Genomic DNA, 23,808 nt, shown 5'->3' on the forward strand with positions numbered 1-23,808 from the left:
GCTATTCTGCTCACTACAATTGTACAGAGTGGTTATCTGAGTTACCGTAGCCTTTCTGTCAGTTCGAACAAGTCTGGCCATTCTCCATTGACCTCTCTCATCAACATGGTGTTTCCATCCGTAGAAATGCCGGTCACTGGATGGCACCAACAATCATGCCACAGTTGAAATTACTGAGATCAAATTTTTTTCCCCATTCTGACGGTTGATGTGAACATTAACTGATGCTCCTGAAAAGTATCTGCTTGATTTTATGCATTGCACTGCTGCCATATCAGATGATTAGCTAATAAAATGAAATATAGCTGCAAGCAGCGATGACGGACCCAAGCACCATGGGTCCATTTCCACCTGGTGGCTTTTGGAAAACAATGCAAGGTGGACACATACATTTGACATTATTCTAAACAATTTTGAAGCAATTCATGTAAACACAAGAGGGCTATTTCAAAGTCTGTTAAAAGTGCCATACTTCCTGCTGCCAGTTGTTGGCGCTATGACCGTGAACCATAATAGTCACATCCATGTGATCATCCCCCATTACCTAACATACAGCTGAATTTTCATCAAAATCACACAATGCACACAGAAGATATAAGGCACTTCCTGTTTCCCATTTTTCACCATAAATGTATTGCTTCGCCATAGCGACACCTTTCAAAATATCAAAAATCTGTTTGCCCATGTTTGAACTTTTGCCCAGCCCTAATGGCCGACGACTCTGATGTGTGTGCAAAATTTAATGAAATTGTAAGCATGCCAAGTACCTCAAAAACACCGAAATATAGGAAGAATGGAATAATAACAATTAATGTGTTGCCGTGGAAACAGTATTTAAAATATCAAATATTCCTTTACAATTTTACATCAGCAGTGTCTTGACATTATTCTAAAGAATTTTGAAGCTTCGCCGTGGCGACACCGTTAAAATATAAAAAACCTGTTTGCAATTTAGCATCTGCAGTGTCTTGGTATGATGTTGCACAAATTTGGTGCCAGTCACATGAATCCCCTAGGAGGAGTATTTAAAAGTTCAGAGCCTGTAATTTTCAAAAAATCCAAAGTGGCCAACTTCCTGTTGGTCAGAGCTAATGACTGTATGAAAGTTGTTCGGCTTTATGAGAACTATATATGTAAACATTTTGGTGATTATAGGTTAAAATGGGGTGCTATAGAGCCCCCCTTACATGCCCATTTTCAAGGGGGTGCTACAGAGCCCCCCTTGCACTAGGGGTGTAACCGTTCTCAGTAAAAAAATGAACCGTACGGTTCACCACCCATGGTTCGGTAAGCATTTGCACCGCGGTTCATCTCAAGTTTAATGACGCATCTGGATCATACAGTTTGGCGAAGAAAATAAAGCACCAAATAGACATGCACAGTTATAACCTTCACTAATGCACCTGTATCACTCTGAATACACGCTCTGCCTGTTTCACATGGGTCAACTTTCTACAGAGTGAAGCTGTCCTATTTAACTGTATGTTAAATCAGTTGATGACATCACAGTTCTGCACACGTTAGTGTGAAGTTGAAAATGGCAAGCTGTATACTGGTAATACATCGATGTTTGATTAGTTATTTACGCTGACATTACCCGAGGATATATAGCGCACGGTGCACACAGAGCCGCAGGTGAGCCCGAAACTGTACACACTCCCTTCCTAGTCCCAGGGAAAAGTACCTAAAACAGGCTTTTGTATATGCAGTGGGAAAGGGCCTATTGCAACAGTAGTGAAAGTTCCAGTACCCTGACATCGACCCCATTCTGCCGAGTTACTGACAAGTGGCATCCCCCATCAGACATTTTTGCATCAGTTCAGATGTGTTCAAATGCTACTGATAGCATGTTCCGTGAGCAGCCCCAGTATTAGGGTTCTGGTCCCGTGGAAACCTGGAAGTAATCGCATTCACATAATCAATGATAAGCATGATTCGGAGGTTGCATTTTCCCTCTGAACCTACATTTTTTACTCCACTGATGGTAATTTTTTAGGGTTTGGGTTAGGGAGTATGATTAATTCAAATATGCATTCCTGTTGACTGTATTACATAATTTACAACTAAAAATAACTCCCTTTACAACTCGCTTTTCCCGCCACTCTTTGGACATTTCACCCAAAAACTGGAGCTCACATGTGGCCATACATTCAACAGCACTTCCAGCTTTAGCCACTGGGGAGCAATGGTTAAAATTGCGGTATGCACAGACTGATTTCAGCTGAAGAGCTTTCAAGCTATTGTCACCTAATTCACAATTACTACATTTACATGGACACCAGAAAGCAAATGATTGCGAGAAAGCCATGTTCCGGTTTACATGCACTGTTTAAGCGGTGTACTCTTCACTCCCATATACATAAGGATCGGTCAGTAAGCAGCTTTCTCCACAGCAGTGTAATTTCCCCACCACGCTTGTGTAAATAACAAACATGGCATCCAAAGAAGACTTCACTATCTTATTCTCTGTTGCTTTGCTTTATTTCCAGATATACCAGAGTTGTTGCTGTTTTTGTTTCCTTAACTTTGCATCATGACCTGCAGCGGAATTGCTCTGCAATAGTGGGGTTTCCCTCTTATGTAAAAATCAGGGATTCCCCTAATGTATGGGCACATATATGTTAATGCAAAGAAAAGTGAATATTTTACATTAGTGTGTATAAATGGGTATAGTCTCCATTAACCATCATCCTATGGAGTTTTGTGTTCCTTGCCACAGTCGCCCTCCGCTTGCTCACAGGGGTTCTAAATACAATTATTATTTAATTATTTAATTTCTATACACAATTTATAATCATATTTAATCAAACTACACAATGATCACTCTGAGACTTTATAGATATTACAGTCTCATTTTTTGTTAATGCATGATTTCCTGTAAAGCTGCTTTGAAACGATGTGTGTTGTGAAAAGCACTATACAAGTACAAATAAAAATGAGTTTATAGTATATGTGCTTTTCCCACTGTACTCCCAGAAATGTTGAATTGTTGTTGGGCTCCATCCTATGACATTTGTTATCCGGTCTATTAAGCACATGCGCACTCTTATAACACCCATCAGAATGCTGCTTATTTGTTTACATGGCCACAATAGCCATGTTCCCCGGGAGAATCCCGAGTGTGTTAAACCACTTTCTCTGAATCCCTTAAATGCCATAAGGAAATTGGCCTTCTTGTTTACATGACATTTTAGAATGCCGCTTTCTGATAAAACCCTGGAATAAACCGTTTTCTGAAGTGCGTGTAAACCTGGTCAGTGAGATCAGTCTCTCATTTAAGGATTTTTGTGTTTGAGATACCAGGGCACAGGAGTTTAGAATTTCTGAGGTTAAGCAGATGAAAATTCAACCTGATAAAATGGAAATATTTTTTAAACAGTTTCATTCTTCTATGTTTTCTAGGGGATGATAACCCAGAACATTTTTTAAACCAAGGAACAGATCCGGGGCTTCAGCCAATCAGAGTGAGGACGGGGTTAAGCTACAACCTATCCCAGGCCATGCCCTCTACATGTTGACAACTCCTTTGGCTGCAGAACTAAGTGACTGTTATTGACCTGTACAGTTATTTTTAATGCCAATAAACACGTGAAGTGACCAATGTTTTCTGAGTCATTTAAACTCTTAATGATGTACATTATCTGAAGATAACAAGGTGTGATGATGCATTTGTACATCAAGGTTGGTTTGATGGTCATTTGATGAACTAAAGATAGACTTCCGTTTGCCTGATGCTATTGAAATTGTAGAGGTATTATGAAACTATCTATTAGGTGATATTCCTAGCACCATTAAAAACTAGATTTGCTCTGATTTCTTTCAGATATGTAAAGGTACCGTGTAGTTAAAGCCATGGTTAAACATTGCAGGAACATGTGGTGGATCAGCAGAGATTGTTCTTTATGGTATCAAAAAGAACAACAGACAGAATGACACAAAGCAGATGGTGCAGACTCCACAGGTTGACCACCGAGCATCCCCTTTGTAGAACATTACCTAAATGTTCATCTAGTTAGAAATCTGAAACCTCAGTCGGCTATTGATTGACAGAGTTCATTTTCCTTTCTCTAGCTCTAAGATAGGACTGCAGTCTTGGACAAACGCTTCTTGACCCTGACTGGCCGTTGTCATGGCTTCTATTCCCATGACTCCTGTTCCCATGGTGCCTCTCTGCCTTAAAGGGAAGTTTGGCTGATTAGATGAACAGTGGTGTTATTTTGAGTGGTTCCTCCTTTTTCGAGTTGTTTTGCTTTTGGTTGTGCACATGTACACATGTTAAGGATAATGACACATATTATCCTTATACTTTGTCAATATATATTTATTAAGTGTTTTAAATAAAAACTGCTTCCCTGTGTGTGTAAAGTACTGTTAGGGCCGGATTCACGAAATTCTTAAAAAAAATAAAATTACAAAAGTTCTCAAACGTTTCATGAATCCGGCCCCTGTTTAATGTCACTGTAGGACAAGTAGGAGTAAGTACACCTTTTCTACATTATGCACACTAATGAATCAAATTATTATTCAAAGTCAACGTTTTCCAGTCTTAATTTCTTTCTAATTTCATGAGCAGATTCTGCTGACAGTGCAAACGACTGTGACATCTGAAAGAGATCTATAGTTCTCTCTAACAGCAGATTGTCTACATTGCAGAGTAGGTATTATTATTTTCTCTCTTTCATCATTTTTTTGTATATCTCTCCTCCCCACCCTACATAAGAAGCCTGATAGGCTGTAGAAGCTGACATATTTTGACAGATTGGGTAATGGTTGACGTGTGGCGATATCTCTGCCTGTGTCTGCAGCGAGGAGAAGAACATTTTCCTTCCTTCCAGAGAAGAATCTCTCCTTAATCCCCTGCCAACCAGCTCTCTTAGGAACTGTGAGTTTTAATAATCACATCACTGGTGTGAGTTTGTGCCAGATGAAGGATTTGCTCTTGAAAGAAGGGTGGAGAACTTACACAGAGAATATAAAATCAGAGCAGAGAGACATGCAATCCTAACAGTGCAAAGTCCACGGTAATCTGTACTTATCCTTCACCTCTGGCTGTCTCAGTCCTACAGCTAAAACTAACCATACAAAAGAACTGAGGACTGGCACATTTACTCTTCTTAGGCTTTATTCTGAAAAATGATTCCGACTCGTGCCTAGTTCATTAAAAAAAAATTACAGTAAGGCACTTATAAAGCAAGTGAATGGGGCCAGAGCATAAACATTAAAGTACTCACGGTTTCAAAAGATAGTGATAAGACATAAACATTATACATGCTAACATGATTTTAGTGTGATAAAATCGCTTACTAATCGGTGTAAAGTTATTTCCAACTTTATTGGCATGACGACGTAATGCGGTAAAACCTGTAATCTGGTAAACGCCATAACGCTAGTAAATCCCTGATTTTATTGCACTAAATTCAAGTTAACATGCATAAAGTTTACGTCTTGTGACTATAGCTTTGAAACTGTGTATTTTAATGTTAATGGACTGGCCCCATTCACTTCCATTCTAAGTGCCTTACTGTAACCACGATTTTTGCCTTTTCTTTTAAATAAGCGAGGGATGAGTCTAAATATTTTTTGTGCTTTCAACATTATGCCACCATTGCTTTTGATCGAGCTTAACATGTGTTGGAACTGGAATATTCCTTTAAAGCCATTTTTCTGTTTCAGTGTTGCCATATAGTAGTTACTGCATTTTGTCTTTGCAGGGCAATATTTTAAGCTGAGAAAAAAACTGCTGAATTCTTCCAGTCAAATATCAGTAGACTCTGGATTTAAATTAGCCTTGATTATTTTTTTTTTTCACCAATGTTTCCTTTTTTTGGGGGGGGGGTTGTTACCAGAAGTCGGCTCTGTTCAGAACCTTGTGTGCTGTTCTGCATTGTGAGCCTCTTTTAAAGGTTGTAAACAAATTATATGAATAAACAAATTCAGTTACTACACAGTTTCAAGGTTATATCAAAAACCAAACCCTTTTCCTCACTGAAAACTCTTCAAAATGCCCCTTCCACAACCTCATTAGTGCAAATCGTGTCAGGCTTCTGAAACTTGAAACTCAACGTTGAGCACTGCTTTATTTACTCATTGCCCTCTGAAACACTCAGGGGAACATAAAGAGCTGATAGAGGAATTACAAAGTCTACAGCTCAATTATTGCTCAACTGCAACTGGCCTTATTCCATGTCTGTTCTTAAAGGCCCAGTGACCCACAGCCATGATGTTAATGGAAGCCAACTGTTAACTGAAGAATTGATTGTCCTGTATGTTCTTGACAGAATAACACTTACTGCATATTTCCCTAAAATGATAAACCCCAATGCTGGATTACTGCCATGCTTGACCCATATCATTTCATTTTTTTTTTCTGTAAAACACAAGAGGAGGTTTTAGGCAGAATGTTTATTTTGATCTTTTCAATACAATGAATACTAATGAAATATTCCAATGGAAAGGAGGGATGAGTCTAAATGATTTTTTGTGGTAATCAACATTATGCCACAAATGCTGTCCATTGAGCTTAACTTGTATTAAACACGGAATATTCCTTTAATGGTGACGAACTCCGAGCTCCAAACAAAATAAGTCCACATGACTCGTGTTATTTGGATCTGCAGACCAAAATATAAGTTATTATTTGCTTAAAATCTACCCTCTGCCGCTGCTCTCATTTGCATTCAAATATTCAAATATTGTATGTGAAGATGCATTGCACCAGATTTGATGTCAAAAATGCAAAACACCATTGGTTTTCACATGTCTCGTGATAACACCAATTTAAAGTCGGCATGAAATGGAAGTTATGACAACTTCCGTATTGTGATGTATTTCTGAGTGAAATGGCTTATTGAACAAGGAAAAAAATTTAGGGTGGGGACTTGAGTTCATCCATCGGTTGTTGATTAGATTGTGAAAAGTGCCCGTTGCATACTGGAGGCAGATCTGAATGCGTGTTTGCAGTCAACACAAAAGCACACCCCTTCCACCGTGCTGTTCGAGACGGAGTTGGTTACTGAGAAAATTGAGCAGCGATCTCAACACACTGGTAATAGAACCTTGCAGCCTTTGCTTATGACAAGCCTGTAGCTGTTGAGAAATGAGCGAGTAAAAGATCACAGTATTTTAACATTTTGAATCACAATACTCTAAATATAAAGGGGGAAAAAAAACATTTACTCGTGCTGTACATCCCAAGATAAATGCATTTTAAAATCTGAAAAATTCCAGAGACATCCGAGTTGCGGTGTTTCCAATAGTGATCACCTCAGCAATTCAAGCGTGAAATGTCTTGAACACAACCAAAAATTTGCCATTATTCCTTCTTCAAACCAAGGAAGTTTGGTGTATGGAACCTGAGTTTTGGGGGAAAACAGCCAAAAATACACTTTTTTTATCTCTGCATTAGCTGCTTTGACATCAAGTTTGTTTACAAGACTCTTGAAGGGGCAGGGTTAAAACGGACTACCACTTGTACACATCGGCAGAGAAGAGTCACCGGAAGAGCAAGTTATGACATTGTGATTTAAAGATTACGAGGTCAATTTTTTTTTTATAAAATAGCAAATATACATGGATGAATCCTTCACAATAAGACCAGTAACATGCATTAATAAAATAAATAAGGTCAATTTTGATTTCATACCGACTTTAAATATGTGGGATATGCTTTTCCTCACACAAAGCTATTGTTTCAGAAGACTTGGAATATAGTTTAGAAGTCTTATGGACTACTTTTATAATACTTTTTCGGAGCTCAACAGTATCTGTTATCATTTACTTTTGTTGCATTAGAAAGAGCAGCACAGACAATCTTGCTTACAAAAATGGAGAGTTCATGGCAAATTATTCGCCACTGATTATTTTCACATGCAAATGAGCTTTGTGGCAAATATGCAGCAAATTGTCCATTATTGCCAAAGGTTTGCTGCAGGTTCACCACACAGTTCATCACTGTGACAAGTTTGCAGCTAGTTTGCCAGAACTCTAGATTTTTTGTAAGGGCTGTCTTACATTCTTTTGGGTTCTACAGAAGAAGGTTTGGTGAGTAAATGATAAATAATAAATAATTGTCCATTTTGGGTGATCTATTCCTTTAGAGCTAAAAGAGTGAAAATGCTAAACTTTGAGCTACTCGGATGGGGCTTGTTTAGTTACGTTGTGAGCAAACATTTAGACACAAGAACCCGTCTGGCTGTTGCTACAGTAACAAACTGACTGTTCCAAAGGAGGCCCTGCTTTGCCAGTGCTCCTGAAAGCAGTAGAGAGATTTAAAAAGCCATTGACATCAGCGCCAAGGAAAGTCATAGTTTTGGGGTTTTCACAACCTTGCTATTGGGACGGGACAGAATTTTAATTTCCTGTCTTTGAGTGCTTTTCCAGGAAAACGATTTGAGCCTTTAGCTAGTTCATTAGCAACACCCCGCCTCATACTGTTTTTTCTCAACTGTATTGTGTTCAGTATGGAATGCAAGTTTGTGGCTTTTAGGAAAAAGAAATTGTCCTGGGAGAAAGACCAAATCCTGTGAAATAACAAGCACAGCTGTTTGCGTGAGATTTTAGTATCATGTGCCCTCATGGTTTCCCCCCTGCCTTAAGTCCAAATCATGTTTTTATAAACTATTGCATGGTGTCCACTACAATGGACAGGTCTTAAAAAGACATTTTTAGCCATTCAGGGTGTGATGTTACATCCAAACCACTATGGATTTGTCGATATTCCTTAAATATGTATGGCTTACCTATTTGTATGTCATTGTTTTACTTATACGCTCACTGAGCACTTTATTAGGAACACCTACTTATTCATGCAATTTTCTAATCAGCCAATCGTGTGGCAGCAGTACAATGCATAAAATCATGCAGATATGGGTCTGGAGCTTCGGTTAGTGTTCACATTAACCATCACAATGGGGAAAAAATGCGATCTCTGTGATGTCGACTGTGTCATGATTGTTGGTGCCAGACGGGGTGGTTTGACTATTTCTGTAACTGCTGATCTCCTGGGATTTTAACGCACAAGTCTCTTGCGAGTTCACTCAGAATGGTAGCAAAAACAAATAATATCCAGTGAGCGGCAGTTCTGCTGATGGAAACGCCTTGTTGATGAGAGAGGTCAACAGAGAAGGGCCAGACTGGTTCGAGCTGATAGAAAGGCTACAGTAACTCAGATAACCACTCAGTACAATTGTAGTGAACAGAATAGCATCTCAGAATGCACAACACGTCGCACCTTGAGGCGGATTGGCTACAACAGCACAAGACCACGTCGGGCACTTTATTATGACTATAGTGTTCCTAATAAAGTTATCAGTGAGTGTATATGAAAACTTAAGTCCAACATAGCAGTGAAGGTGGTGATGACCCCATTAAATACAGAGATTGGGAATGACTATATTCTTAAAACATGAAGATATTTTTCCTTTGTGATTTAAATATTCATCAGAGGGTTAATGCAGTTAAGAAGACTAGTATCACTACTTACAAAAAACACTGAGAAGTCATTCCGAGGTCATTTGTGTAAAAAAAGACAGTACTTTTGCTTATAAATAGGTATTTTATTGGTTTAAACTGCAATCTGTCGTTACAAAAGAACATATTGATGTGAACAGCCAACGCTGCTAACATAGGACACATTCAACTGTAGCTCTCAGTGTCAATTCTGTTAACCTTAAATTTGTACTAAAATCTATATAACAACTCTGGATTACAATCCTAAAAAGGTACGAGACTCTTGGAATGTACTGTCAGGCACTTAGCAAGTAAATGTGGTCCAAAATCTGTGAATAAATAATATTTTTGAGTCATAACAAATCAAAACAACACATGCATGCTGATGTACATAACATGGTTTCAACTGGGCATAATTAATGCACAAATGCATATTTAACTATTCCCTTATACGTGTCGGATTATAATGCAAACAAAGGTTTGGACCATTGGTGATATAACACATATTGTTGCCGATTTGTTCATACCATAATGAGTCATAATAAGAGGATGCCAGTCTAAACATTGGATTTGTAAAATTACAGGCACATTACTGTTTTTGTCAAGACAACTCAGTTTACATTCTAAATGGTCGGAGCCAAATAATAAAGGATTATAGAGGCATAAACATCCTGATACTGCAGTCCAACATTAGGGTGAAAAAATAATAAATAAAAATGTAAAACAATTTTAAATTATGTTTCACTTTAAAAATAAATCAAAATGTAGTTACAAAAATGTCATTGCAGTATAATATATTAACTGTTGAAACTTAGCGAAAAAGGTCATCAAAATCTTACGATTAATACGGAAGATCATAATTTAACATAAAGGAAAATATATTCTATTGTTTCATTATCCAGATAAATACAAAAAAAAAAATAAAAAATGCTTACAATCAGCAATAAATAAATTTTTGATAAGTTAAATAAGCAGTGACAAGCAAAACTTTCAGTTTGAAAGTTTCATTTCCAAACAGAAGATACCAACAATAATTGTAATGATGTAATAATAATTATTAAAGCAACAATAATATGGGAAATACAATATTGAATTAATGATAGAACATCTTAATAATCTTTTTACAATGAAAGAAATTAGTGGCCACTGAAGTCACATCTTTAGTGGTAACATGAACAGAGGAAATGGACATTCTCTCTCTCAGATATCCTCTCTTTCATAAGCAGATACAATTTTACTGTAAGGGATCACATGTTCTAGGGATAATTACCACGGTGATAGCACATTTAGCACCACTAGACACATAAGTATCTTTCAGGATGACTCGTAAAAAGCTTTACCCAAGATTTTTTTTCATTTTGCCTTTTCTACCCCAGAACTTTGAAAATCAAAGTAATTGGAAAAGCCCATAAACTGTAAAACGATGATAGGCACTTTATGTCTCGATGATCTATCGTGAGAATTTTCTGAAAGAAAAGTGGCACTTTCAAGTACACAAAGCACCACTGTTATAATATTCAGTAGATTCTTGGATAAGGATGCTTCTTGAATTGGCAAGGAGGTCCTTGCCTTGAACAATTTTGAAAATCTCTGGTCTTCAGATTGACTTTAATAAACTAAATATGGATTGATTGAACATTTGAATGGGGTCAGAGATGAACAGCTCTTCTGTTACATTAACGTCAGGCATGTTATAGATACCTAAGGACATCTTGCTACTGGATAGTAGGATTTCTGATTTGACTTGGTGGCTACAAGAACACTGTACTTTAGTCCACTTCTCTGCTGTAAACAAGGCAAGGAGAGGAAAGGGTTACTAGAAGGACAATTACTCTCTCTTTCTCACCATCTCTCTCTGTGCTTTCTCTCAATGAGGCCCAGGATCTCTGAGCATAGGTTTTAATCGTCAGAGATAGAAAGTCTGCTGAAGATGGGAAGGCGGCGTGTCACATCCAGCACTGGTGACTCGGATCCGCTCTGACTGCTTAGACTGCTCTGGTAGCCTTCCTGGTCAGAGAGGGAGTCTGGTGGGCTGGGTGGAGACTCAGACATCGGCCTGAAGAAGGAGGGTGCGGTGGGCGAGTGAGCAGCAGACAGCTCAGGAACAATGGTGCCCCCTAAACTGGGCTCAAACAGGTTGGCAAGCTCTTGACTAGAGTAAGTAAAGGGGTTGCTGGGCCATTCGGTGAAGTCCTCGGTGGAAAACATAGGCGGAGGTGTGACAGAAGTCGGGCTGTCCTGGGAGCACCCTGAGCTTGTGAAACCAGCGAAACTGTAGCTGTGATGAAGGCGAGGACGCTCCATCTTGTTGAAGGCGGAGAGAGGAGGGGGTCCACGGCGTTCCTCTGCATTGTGGATGAAGTGGCAGCGTAACCCGTATGGGCAGTACCCGATGCTGTGGAAGGTGCGACAGAGCTCGGTCTTGTACTTGGGGTGGCGACTGAGACTACGAAGCTCGTGCATCCCATGGGCAAACTGGCACTTATCACCGTATTTACAAGTGCCATTCTCCTCGAAGGGCCTGCAGAGTTCGGTCTTATAGCGACTAGAGTTGACCTGGCTGTTCCCGTTGGCACTAATGCAAGTGATATTGCTTGGCCTTAGACGCTCCCCGGTTTCAGAGAAGGACCGATCACGAAAGCGGTTCTCCTTGTTGTTGTTGCTCATGCTCATGGAGGCCGAGATGTCCATCTTGAGACCGTTCATAAACTGGTTTTGTGTTGATTTGGAGCTGGTAACGGACACAGAGTGGCGACGCTGAAAGAGTCCCACTGAAGGGGTACCCACCACTTTCCTGTCCAGCAGGGAGCCGGTGGGCAAAAAGGGGGTGTTGGGACCAGTGGAGGGGACAGACTGTAAGTGGGGACTGGAGAGAGTACTGTTGTAGGACATAACCTCACTGTTCTGAAAATTAAGTAAACAAAAGAATGTCTCAAATATTTGACACACATATGACTTCCTTTGCTCCAGAGTTTATTACATGTTGATGGTCTTCAGGTCTGGCCTACAGAGTAATAAAGGCCTGTGTTCAGTTATGCTTTGGAAATTTTTTTTTTTTTTTAAAGATAACACTAATGGGCCTGCAGTTTTAACCTAATCAGCAATCTCTTCAAAAGTGAAAGGTTTACTAAGCCATAAAACACATAATCTGGACCGTGTGAAATTTAGAAGCATAGGTCTCTGCAGAACAGTAATTGGTGCTTTCAAATCTGTGGGCGTTTTCAAACCGGGATGGGCATTTCTAAACTATCAAATGAAAGTAGGGAATCTCAGTGTAGAAATTAGTGGGCGTTTCTAAACTAACCAATAAAAGTAGGGAATCTCAATCGTTTGAAAACGCCCACCGATTGGGAAAAGCCAGTTTTTGTTCTGCAGAGATACAAGTCTCGAAATTTATGCGACGTCTGCAGTAACAGCACAAATGGCGCGCAATACCGTAATCATTCATTACACAACACTTCTGTGAAACGCAAAGACTTAACGTCACTTGAAGGGATACTAGAAAGTTACAAACCCTCGTTTATTACTCTGGCATCGTATAACTTACAGAGAGGGAGAAAAGCATTGTAATAAAACATAATTTTATTATGGTGTTGAGGATGAGAACACTGATCACGACAGGATCCCTTTTAAGTAGTAAATTTAAGAACTAAAATAGTGAAGGTAGGAAATGAAGCAAACTCATTCTGAGGCGTTCACGCACGACGCGTTTTTCGCTATTTTTTGTTGCTCTGTGTGCACATGCGTCAAAACGCTTTGCATCTTTGACCGTTGCGTCGCGTCACGCATTTTTTTTTCACCAGCATAAAAACAGTTAGTTCACCTTTTAAAACGCGTCTCGCCACGAGTCTCCATTACGTTGCGTCTAGCTCTTTTTTAATGCAAAAAAGCGTCCTGTGTGAACGCCCCTTAGTGCGTTCTGTTGAAACTATTTTGCTTCTACGTCACAGTTGAGTTGCATGTTCACACAGTATAAAGCTGTTATTATAGACCCCCTTATATACTTATATACCCACAACTAACCTAAAAATAATAATAAATAAAAACTTAACTTAAAGAGAGACCTAAACTTAAACTATATGGGACAAACGAATTTAAAATGTTTGTTTTTTTTAAGTTAGAACCACTGTTGCTCAAGAAGAGGATAAGAAAATGTCCTTTAGAAATAAATCTATTCAAAGACTAACGCAAACACGTTTCTCAAGCTAACTACCGAGCACTCCTTGTATTAATTCAAATTAAAACACTTTTGCTTTTCTTTTTTTGCGCGCTAAACTTTTGCGACGTATACATTTACTGATGACGCATAAACACGACAAAGGAAAGAGTGTCTTTTTGTCTTTCCTAATCGATGACTGCAGATCATTAAAGCCACAAGATTAGATAAAGAACACCAGTAAGATGCCCTCCTCCTCCCGTTTTACTCTAACAAACTTAAGCCAGAAAAGTTTGACATCGGTGTATAATACTGAATATATAACTACTAAACATGCTGCTTTATGTTAATGAGCTCTTGATCTGTAACACATTCACTATAAACAACTTCCCCAAAACACTATATTACCTTATTCGTCACTTCGAAGTCGAAGAAAGGAGACACAACAGTCGCAGTCATTATTGTCGAACCGGGGGGCGTTTAAAATCTTTCAGAGTTGACAAACAGATGGTTTGTTAAGGCACTGTGGGAGTATTCCTGTGTTTGAAGGGTCTTTGATATAGTTCTGCCCAGCAGACAGCCCCCTCTGTCCTGCCAAAACTTGCGCGCATATCCTTTATAAAAACTTGTGCAGTCTTCCTGGCGGAGTGGGCGGGGGTTGTTCTGGCCACGCCTCTTTTCCGCACGTCTATCGTATTAGCGCTTTGACGTGACGTGTGTGGCACTTTGACTCGACAATGAATGCATCGTTTCTTCATAGGATCACTTTAATAACAACTTATGAGGATTTCAAAAAAGATTCTAAGGAACTCCGTGATGATGCATGAGTGGCATCTTTAGATTAATGATGCTAGACCTTTCCTCAGAACTATGTTTTAGACATTTTTGCGATGACTTTTAACCAACTGGTCCTTTTTAATTTATTGTACAGTTGGCCTGTTTAAGGACATATTTTGTAAGGACATATTTGAGTAAAAGTGAGGGTGATGTGAACTGAAAATTAACACTGTAGTGCTGTACAACAGCAGCCAGGATATTCTCCTTCATTGCCTCCAGGGTGTAGTTTCAGCTGAGATTCTATAAAGGCTAAAATTCTAAAAAAAAAAAAAAAAAGGATTTTTGCTGCTTGTTTAATTTCCTAAATTAAAACTAAAGCAACACAGTTCTAGAACATTTTGTCACAACTTGATTTCATTATGTTCTATCCATTCAAATGTGTTAAATGGAAGTTTACTTAATCTATTTGAGTTGTGAGACATGAATACTTTTTGTGGTGTTTATGTAGCATTGATGAAACTGGTCAGGGGATTTCCATTTCCCAGTATGCTTTACATGGGACTCGATAAGGAGAGTAAATGTTAAAATTAAGCAAGATGAATACAAAGGGGGATATTTGTTAGTGTTTAGCATTTTGTTATGTTGAGATTTTCTGTTATGTTGGTGTAATGGGGGTTACCATTAAGGATGTTGTAAAATATCGATACATTGATTATTGATCAGCATATTTTTTATTGATTTTGAGGCATCAATATATTCAAATTAGCCGACATTTAAATTAGAAGCCTAATTTGCGTGCTTTCCAATTCACAGTTCGCCTTCTATTTAACAGTCTGGAGTAATAGTGTTGGGAGACCACAAGAGGGTGATATAACATTTACTGTTGAGTGTAGAAAAGGATCCCGATATATGTCAGCAATCATTAGGGAAACCTTCTGATTATCAATGTGTGAAAAAGGCATGGATCCCAAGCCTAGTACTCATTATTCTGAAGAGTGAATCTTGAGCTAATGATGAGAACAGGTATATGTCGCACACGAATTTGATTGCTTGCTTCGTTGAGCAGTTGCTTTGCTTACCATAGCATAGTTACTAAACTTTCACTAGTTAGTACATAAAGAAATGAAATACATTTATTTGAGTTAGAGTGACAAATCTAATTTTGTTGCTAATTTTTGTTGCTAATTTTACACTGACACGTCTTTTTAATCAAAGTGTTTGTTTTGAGATAACACAATAATTTTAAGTTAGGAAAACTCATTTCAAACATGTGGAACCATTGTCCACAATTTAATCAAGTTCAGCCAAAGAGCTATTTTTTGAGTGTGTTAACCTTTGATATTTTCTCGTTTCTTCTGTGTTGTTTTCTCCAAACATTACCAGATATTCTGCAGATTCAACTGACCCATGGACTGTGTTAGACCTCCTGTTCTCAATGCTCTGTCAGCCGTAATGTCCCTTGCCAAAGACCTTCGGTTTCAGGTTTTATCAGAGCTTTAGAGCTGCATCCAAAGTATTCACAGAAGTGCTTTTCAAAGTCTATTTCAACTCAGTTTGCCCCCTCAATGGGTATGGGGGTTACGGCCCTGTCATGCTGATTAAATAACTCTGATAGATACACCGAGCACTTTATTAGGAACACATGTATCCTTAATTATTCATGCGATTATCAAATCAACCAATTGTGTGCCAGCGGTGCAATGCATAAAATCATTCAGATACGGGTCAGGAACTTCAGTTAATGTTCACATCAACCATCAGAATGAGGAAAAATTTCGACTGTGGCATGATTGTTGGTGCCAGACGGACTAGTTTGAGAATTTCTTTAACTGCTGATCTCCTGGGATTTTCACACACAATAGTCTCAGTAAACAGAGTTTACTCAGAATGGTGCCAAAAACAAAAAAACTTCTAGTGAGCGAACGGAAACGTCTTGTTGATGAGAGAGGTCAACAAAGAATGGCCAGACTGGTTTGAGCTGATAGAAAGGCTACGGTAACTCAGATAACCACTCTGTACAATTGTAGTGAGCAGAATAGCATCTCAGAATGCACAACACGTCGAAAGTTGAGGCGGATGGGCTATAACAGCAGAAGACCATATTGGGCACTTTATTAGGATCACAGTGTTCCTAATAAAGTGTTAGGTGAGTGTATAGTTTATTGTGACACTCAAAATATATAGCATTTTTGCGTCTTTCTCTCTCGTTTTTTATTGTAGTGCTGAATTCTTCAGGGATGGAGATTCAGTTATGTTTAGATGTCTAAAATAAAACAAATTGTAGATATTGTTATTGAAGACTACAAAAACAGGGTTTTTATATGCTATATACATTTTTAACTGGAGCTGATTATTGAAAGGAAATATCTAAAATAACAAACCATTTCTCATATTTTGTGGTGTGTTAGAATTTATATATGGGCTGGACTTCAATTGGGCAGACATGTTTTCTCTGTCTGGAGGCAAAGCCGGGTTTTAGGTTTTCTACATTTTACTAGAGATTCGTGACAGATGGGTTTATTTTGGACTTATAAAGCTTGGCCCATGGAAAAATTGTTTTCCTTTAGCTGAAGCCATTGTTTGGAATCAGAAGGATACCATAATCTCCGCATGAGTTTCAGTCCGTCAATTACCCAACAGATCATTTGTTGTTTTTGATGCATTTTCACATCAATAAAAGCATGTGTATTGGATGTGACTGAATTTACAGAACAAAAGGTCATAATCGAGCAGGACTGCCAACAAACTCAGACGTGAACCAGCGCACGCGGCCAAGTCAAATTAATTCTTGTTTGTGTTTTGGGAGGGTGACCGCAGGGACTAGTCCTGTTATAGCCACACTCGTGACCATAGGTCATGTTTTGCTTCCTATTCCATTTAAGACATTAACTCAACGATTAATTGCTAAAATTATTCTGTTAAGTCAGTGGAACGTGAGTCAGATACATTTGTCCCTACAGAGTAGAATTTGCAGTGGAAAATAAAACCAAAAGCAGTGTGGTGACAATCCCTTGCTCCAAGTCTGGATATGATTAGCATGTAATGTGCAACAGATGGGATCAAGTGCAAAATATGGGATCAGAAAAGAGATGGATAGTCCTTTACAGGGACATTTAACCTAGAGATGCACACATTTCCACAACTCTCCAGTCTACTAAGTGTAAAAATGTCAGAGGAAATGAAAGGTAACACGGTGATGGCATAAAGCCCCAGTCAGGTTTGTGTTGCCTGAGTGTTATTTAGATCTGAGAAGCGAAGAAAAAAACTTTGCGGTAAGCTGTGTAACTCCACAATGCATTCTGACATGAAAATTCCTGGTTCAGGATTGGGCTTTATTCAAAGCAGTATTGCTAATCTGAAACAGCTTTTGGATTTGAACGCGGTGAGAAACGATTCCATTCTATTCTACAATTTTCATGTAGCCATGTGCAGCTGTTGCTAATAGTATATGCGTATTATCATTTCCCATATCCTTGTTTACCTCATCTGTGGCCGTGGCCTTGGAGATGGCTTGAAATCACACTGGCATGATCCAGATGCTCTGCATCCTCAGATGAAGCACACAGCGGGTTCAAAGCAGGCCACATTCGGGTGTGAATCATGCATTAATGATCTTGCCTAAAACTGTGTAAGCGTAAACCAATGCCATGCATGTGTTTAGTCATAGATGTAGTGAATCACTGCTCACTACTCACAAACCCAGTTAACTAATTTTTAATCCAAAATAATAAAATTTCTCTCAGCTTTTAATGATGTCGGTGCAATAAGTTCATTATCAGCGTCACACCCGCTCTTTGCAGATGATGCACATGATGTTGTTTTTGTATGTCAGTGAACTATTATGCAGCAAGGATTTGTCATCTTATGTTTATTCTTAGCAGATCGCCATTTCTCTCTTAAGTTCATGCAGGGCTGTAACCACATTGAAGAGGGTCACGTCCCCCCTAATGTTCAGATCAATAACAGGTTTTTTAATGGCAGGTTTTTTTACTTTTATATTTGGTCCCCCGATCTTGAACATTTGGTTACATTCTTGGGTTCATGTTTTCAAAGAAATGTTACACATTATGTATGCATTACAGTAATTTAACCACTGGTAAGGGGTGTTTTTTGGGGGTTCCTAAAATCCCCTTAACTGTGGTAAAATTACTGTAATGCTCTTTTGGCTTATTTTACAGCAACGGCAATATGATAAAGAAAAAAATGTATGTTGCATATTCACAATATATAATAAATTAATTTGTCTAACAATAGGTTGTTGACAGTTGCCAAGCAATGTAGCAACTAGGTACATTAATCAAAATCTGTATATGGAGGTATATTATAATAATATACACCGATGAGCCAAAACATTATGATCACTCACAGGTGAAGCGAATAACATTGATCAGCTCCAAACAAGGCTACATTTTAAGGTCTTGGTAGATTAGATGGTAAGCGAACAATCAGTTATTGTTGTCAACGTGTTGAATGCAGGAGAAATGGGCAGGAGTAAAGATCTGAGCATCTTTGACAAGGGCCAAATTGTTATGGCTAGACGACTGGGTCAGAGCATCTCTGAAACGGCAAGGCTTGTGGGGTGCTCCCGGTCAGCAGTGGTGAGAACCTATGTGATGAACCAGTGGTCCGAGGAGGGACAAACCACAAACCGGTGACAGGGTGTTGGGCTCATCGATGCGCGAGGGCAATGAAGGCTGTCCTGTCTTGTCCGAACCAACAGAAGGTCTACTGTGGCCCAAGTCACAGAAAATTGTAATGATGGTTACGGGAGGAATGTATCATAACACACAGTGCACTGCACCCTGCTGCGTAGCCGCAGACCGGTCAGAGTGCTCATGATGTCCCCTGTCCACTATCAAAAGTGCCTACAATGGGCACGTGAGCATTAGAACTGGACCTTGGAGCAGTGGAAGAAGGTCGCCTGGTCTGATGAGTGCCGTTTTCTTTTACATCACATGGTTGGCCGTGTACGTGTGCGCCGTTTACCTGGGAAAGTGATGGCACCAGGATGCACTGTTGGAAGACGTCAAGCCGGTGGAGGGAGTGTGATGCTCTGGGCAATGTTCTGTGGGAAACCCTGGGTCCAGACATTCATGTAGATGTCAATTTGATTCGTGCCACCCACCTAAACATCGTTGCAGACAAGGTACACACCTTCATGGCAATGGTATTCCCTGATGGCAGTGGCCTCTTTCAGCAGGATAATATGCGCTGCAACACTACACACATTGTTCGGCAAGAGTTCAAGGTGTTGCCTCCAAATTCCCCAGATCTCAATTCGACTGAGCATCTGTGGGATGTGCTGGACCAACAAGTCCGATTCACGGTCGCTCCACCTCGCAAGACTTGTAGGATCTGCTGCCAGTGTCTTGGTGCCAGATACCACAGGACACTTTCAGGGGTCTTGTAGAGTCCATGCCTCAGTGGGTCGGCACTGTTTTGGCAGCATGCAGAGGACCAACAGCATATTAGGCAGGTGGTCATAATGTTTTGGCTCATTGGTGTATATACAATACTTCGATACATAGTATAACTTAAATAAATAATAATAATAAATTAATTAATTAATTGTAATTAATAAATAATAAAAAATAATAATTTATTGGGTAAATTACTGCAGTATATATCTAGTTTGCTGACATATTTTTCTAGCATGTATAACACCAGATCAAAAGATTTTTTTTTTACTCAAGACACCAACTACCCACACTGAGCTAGGTAGAACTGCCTTTTCCAATCATGCTCCGTATGCATGGAATGAGCTCCAAGGCATACTAAACATGGAATCTGTACCATCTCTTGATCTGTTTAAAACCATTTTAAAGTCCGTTTTTATAGAACAATGTCAATGCTTTTTATGTTTATGATCTCTATTGCTTTTTTCTTTTCTTTAGTCCTTGATCCCGGTATGTTTTGTGTTTGTTAACTGTGTGTTTTGTATGTCCTTCTTTGTATTTCTGTGTGAAAATATTATTATTTTTATTTTTTTTATGCTGCCCATCTTGACCAGGACTCCCTGGTAGAAGAGATATTGTATCTCAATGGGACCTTCCTGGTTAAATAAAGGATAAAAATAAATAACACACACACACACACACACATATACATATATATATATATATATATATATATATATATATATATATATATATATATATATATATATTACTGTAGATAGACAGACAGATAGATAGATAGATAGAATATTCCCTTGTAAAAGAGAGATGTGACAACAAAAGTGAAAAGGAAAAGGAAAAGGGAGTTTAATGTATCAGCATGCAATGATTTATTTTGGTTCACACACTGTGGTATGTTATTTAGGAACTGGAACAGAAAGACACATCTGGTGTGATTTGAGTGGGCCAAATGTGCTTGTTAAATCTGTAAGAGCCCAGCCATGTATGATAAACAGAAAGGGCATGATACAAACTTTTGCTTAGGTCTCATGCTTCTCAGATGTTTATCCTGAGCAACATCTCATCCCCAGTAATCTCAATATTCCCTCAGATATGCCCAGATACCGAAATCTGTAATAAAATCCCTTATATTTGACTGCTCATCTGACTGAGTAAATTCTTTCCTTCAATTGAATTGAGTAAAGGTGTCTACAAAACATATGTATTTAAGTTCAATTAACTTGGTGTTCATTTACAATGAATTTAAGTATTTAAGTTAAGGTAACTAGATGTGAGTAGACAACTCATATTTGCTATTAAAATATAGTTTTTTCTACTGTTGTTAATAATTTTAATTGGATTGATTCAATTTTAGAGATCTTTTAAAGATCACTGATTCTAGGTCAGCCATTAAATAAACTTAATTTTTTCAAAGAAATGCATATATACCTGCAGTTTAACTGATCACACACTGTAAAAAATAAAAAGTTGAGTAAACTTAAAAAAGTAAGGCAACCTGCTGCAAAGCATTTTTGAGTTTACTCAACTTCAGGCAAATTAGTTTTACCAACTTAACAATTCAAGTTGGATCTTAAGTTCCATGAACTTAATACAAAAAGTTCAGCAAACTCAAAAATATCAATGATCATTGAATTCAATAAACTTGAATTTTTAAGTGTAGCTGTCAATAATTTTCAATATTCTTGAAAAAAATATAATACAAAATATTTTTAAGCAGATCTATATTTCAACATAGTATCATGTATGAGCCCCACCAAGAGACCAAATAGTTGGTCTAACTTAAATGGTGGTGCAAGTTACAAGTACTTCAAACTATTAGAAGTTGAATCAACTTCATAAATAAAAAAACACATAAATAGCAAAAACATCTATTAATTCAAAACAGATTATTTACAAATTATTTATATGTCCTCATATAGGCACGTCTTGACCAAACACACTTAAATAAATTAAAGAACAGGGGATTGTTTGTAATGTCTTCAGCCACTATGCTTCTCCAGTGGGCATGCTCAGTAGCAGGTGCAACAATGTGAAGTTCATAATGCTCAGCCTTACAAGGTTCCCCCAGATTTTGACCATGAATTTTCGAGACCTTTCCATGACTTGGATAACATCATTAAAGATATGAGTTGAAATCAAAGATTTAAATTCCCACATATTTCCTGATTTTCCATGGTAGAGCCTGGCTTTTTAGACTTACAATAGTAAAATTTAAACTTCCATTTCACAGAGGTGCACAAAGTTTCAAATAGGGGGGTGTTGGAGAGTCAGTGATCAAACTGAACATACTCATAAGACTGTATGTTCTACCTTCACCACCAAACTTGGTATTATATGTGCTCATTGTTTAAAAATGTAAGTTGCTCTGACTTAAATGGCATTAAAGTTGACTTAATTGACTGTTTTAAGTAAACTCACTTTTTTCAGCATTAGATAGTTCAATCCACTTTTAAAATTTAGCTTATCTGACAAAACTGAAGAATGTTTTACAGTGCAGATCACACTAATGGAGACATCACATGATTCAACTATTTTTTGCAACAAAGCAACATAAATAATACTACAAAAGAGCTAAACTCTCTATACATTCTTAATTACAACTATTTAAATGCCCCCAGAACTTCCCTTTGACCAAGGAAACATAATTTAATCATTCAAGCTCAAAGCATTATGGGTATTCCCCATAGCCTCAGTTTTGTACTCAAAAGTTTGAGATATCAACACTTAAAATCTTAAGTCTAAGGATTTATTTATTTATTTATTTTTACATAAATAAGTTCAATGAATTTAAATATTTGAGTTATGAGCCCGAAACATGACATTTCAAGTACTAATTAAGACAATTATGTTTAGTAATGACAACTTCAGTGTTTACAGTCTTTAAAAAGTTGAGATTTGAACTCATTGAATTCTTCCAAGATCTGAGCTATGATATCCAAATGTAATTTATATCTTTATATTACTGTATTTTTAAATGCTTTTAGGAAAAACATCCAGGCTGATCTCACAAAAAATCGGTGACTGGAGGTTGAATGTTTTGCTGCTAAAATCGGGCTGAAGCTCAACCCAATGGCTGAAGCTGGAACTACAATTAAACTACAATTGCAAGAACTTACTTCTTTGAATGGACGTGAAAGGCAAAGCATGTCCAGTTTTTAGAAATATTTGAGTTGTATTTACATTAATATACTCCTAACCCAAACCCTAAACCTAACCATAACAGCACTGAGACCAAAACAGCGTTGCTTCTTTGCAAATGTAATTTCTGGGATGTGACGTCAAAGGCACAGGCGATTTTCGGGGCATGAACATCTGCCGCATGGTGGCGCTTGTCCAGAATTCACCACAACTGGTCTGAATATGTGTGACAAAACATTCTAAACTAACATGCTAATTTCCTGTGACAACTACGTGAATTTTTAGAGCTACAAAAGAGCAATTTCTTTGGGAAATCTAACATTATAACTTAAACTTTCATAAAACATTCCATAAGAGGTTTTATATTACTAGGGTTCTAGCATCTCAGATGATCTCACTGAACCCCAGGCCAGCTTTGGGGCTATTTCTCTGCAAAGCCGTTTATCTACTCTTGGATTATTGATTTAAAACAAGAATGAGGCACAAGGGGAAAAATGACAGACAACCAATGATTTAGCTGGATTGGATGAGAACTTAATTCACAGTAAACAGAAATGAGAGAAAATAAAACAACAGTTAATTTGTATGGAGCAAAAGTAAGAGTGAAGTGCAGAGAAAGAGAGGGAGAGGGAGGATTGTGCATTGTCACGCCGCTGGAATGTTGTGGGGGCACTTGCCAGTGTGACTAAACCATCTATCACAGCTGTAATCTGAGGATGCCGTCTTGAGTGTTAGCTTGGTGATGGTGCACCAGGAAGTGGGTGTTTTGGTTTGCTACTCTAGCTTGATTTTTTTCAGAGAGAACAGACAATAAACAAAGTAGTACTATGCCACTAGAACTTTCATGGGTGATGAAATGTGGCCTGAAATTAC

At 38.3% G+C, this 23,808-nt stretch overlaps 2 protein-coding genes across 3 annotated transcripts in view; one reads left to right on the forward strand and one right to left on the reverse strand.

Annotated features, from left to right (window-relative positions):
* The window catches only part of rad51b (RAD51 paralog B), a 67,787-nt gene extending 64,190 nt beyond the window's left edge, over positions 1 to 3,597 (forward strand). For both annotated transcript variants that reach the window (XM_051645369.1, XM_051645368.1), the window contains one exon: positions 3,403 to 3,597. In XM_051645369.1, coding sequence (XP_051501329.1) covers positions 3,403 to 3,518 — 116 coding nt within the window. In that variant the 3' untranslated portion in view covers positions 3,519 to 3,597. The remainder of the gene's footprint in view (positions 1 to 3,402) is intronic.
* A 5,936-nt stretch (positions 3,598 to 9,533) lies between these two features.
* On the reverse strand, positions 9,534 to 14,221 carry LOC127410222 (mRNA decay activator protein ZFP36L1-like). The gene is made up of 2 exons (XM_051645373.1): positions 14,012 to 14,221; positions 9,534 to 12,351 (listed from the first exon to the last, which is right to left on the reverse strand). The coding sequence occupies exons 1-2, from the start codon at positions 14,060 to 14,062 to the stop codon at positions 11,347 to 11,349; spliced, it is 1,056 nt and encodes a 351-aa protein (XP_051501333.1). The 5' UTR covers positions 14,063 to 14,221; the 3' UTR covers positions 9,534 to 11,346.
* Positions 14,222 to 23,808: the final 9,587 nt, after the last annotated feature.

Source organism: Myxocyprinus asiaticus, chromosome 19 (assembly GCF_019703515.2).
Source record: "Myxocyprinus asiaticus isolate MX2 ecotype Aquarium Trade chromosome 19, UBuf_Myxa_2, whole genome shotgun sequence".
Taxonomy (NCBI): Eukaryota; Metazoa; Chordata; class Actinopteri; order Cypriniformes; family Catostomidae; genus Myxocyprinus; species Myxocyprinus asiaticus.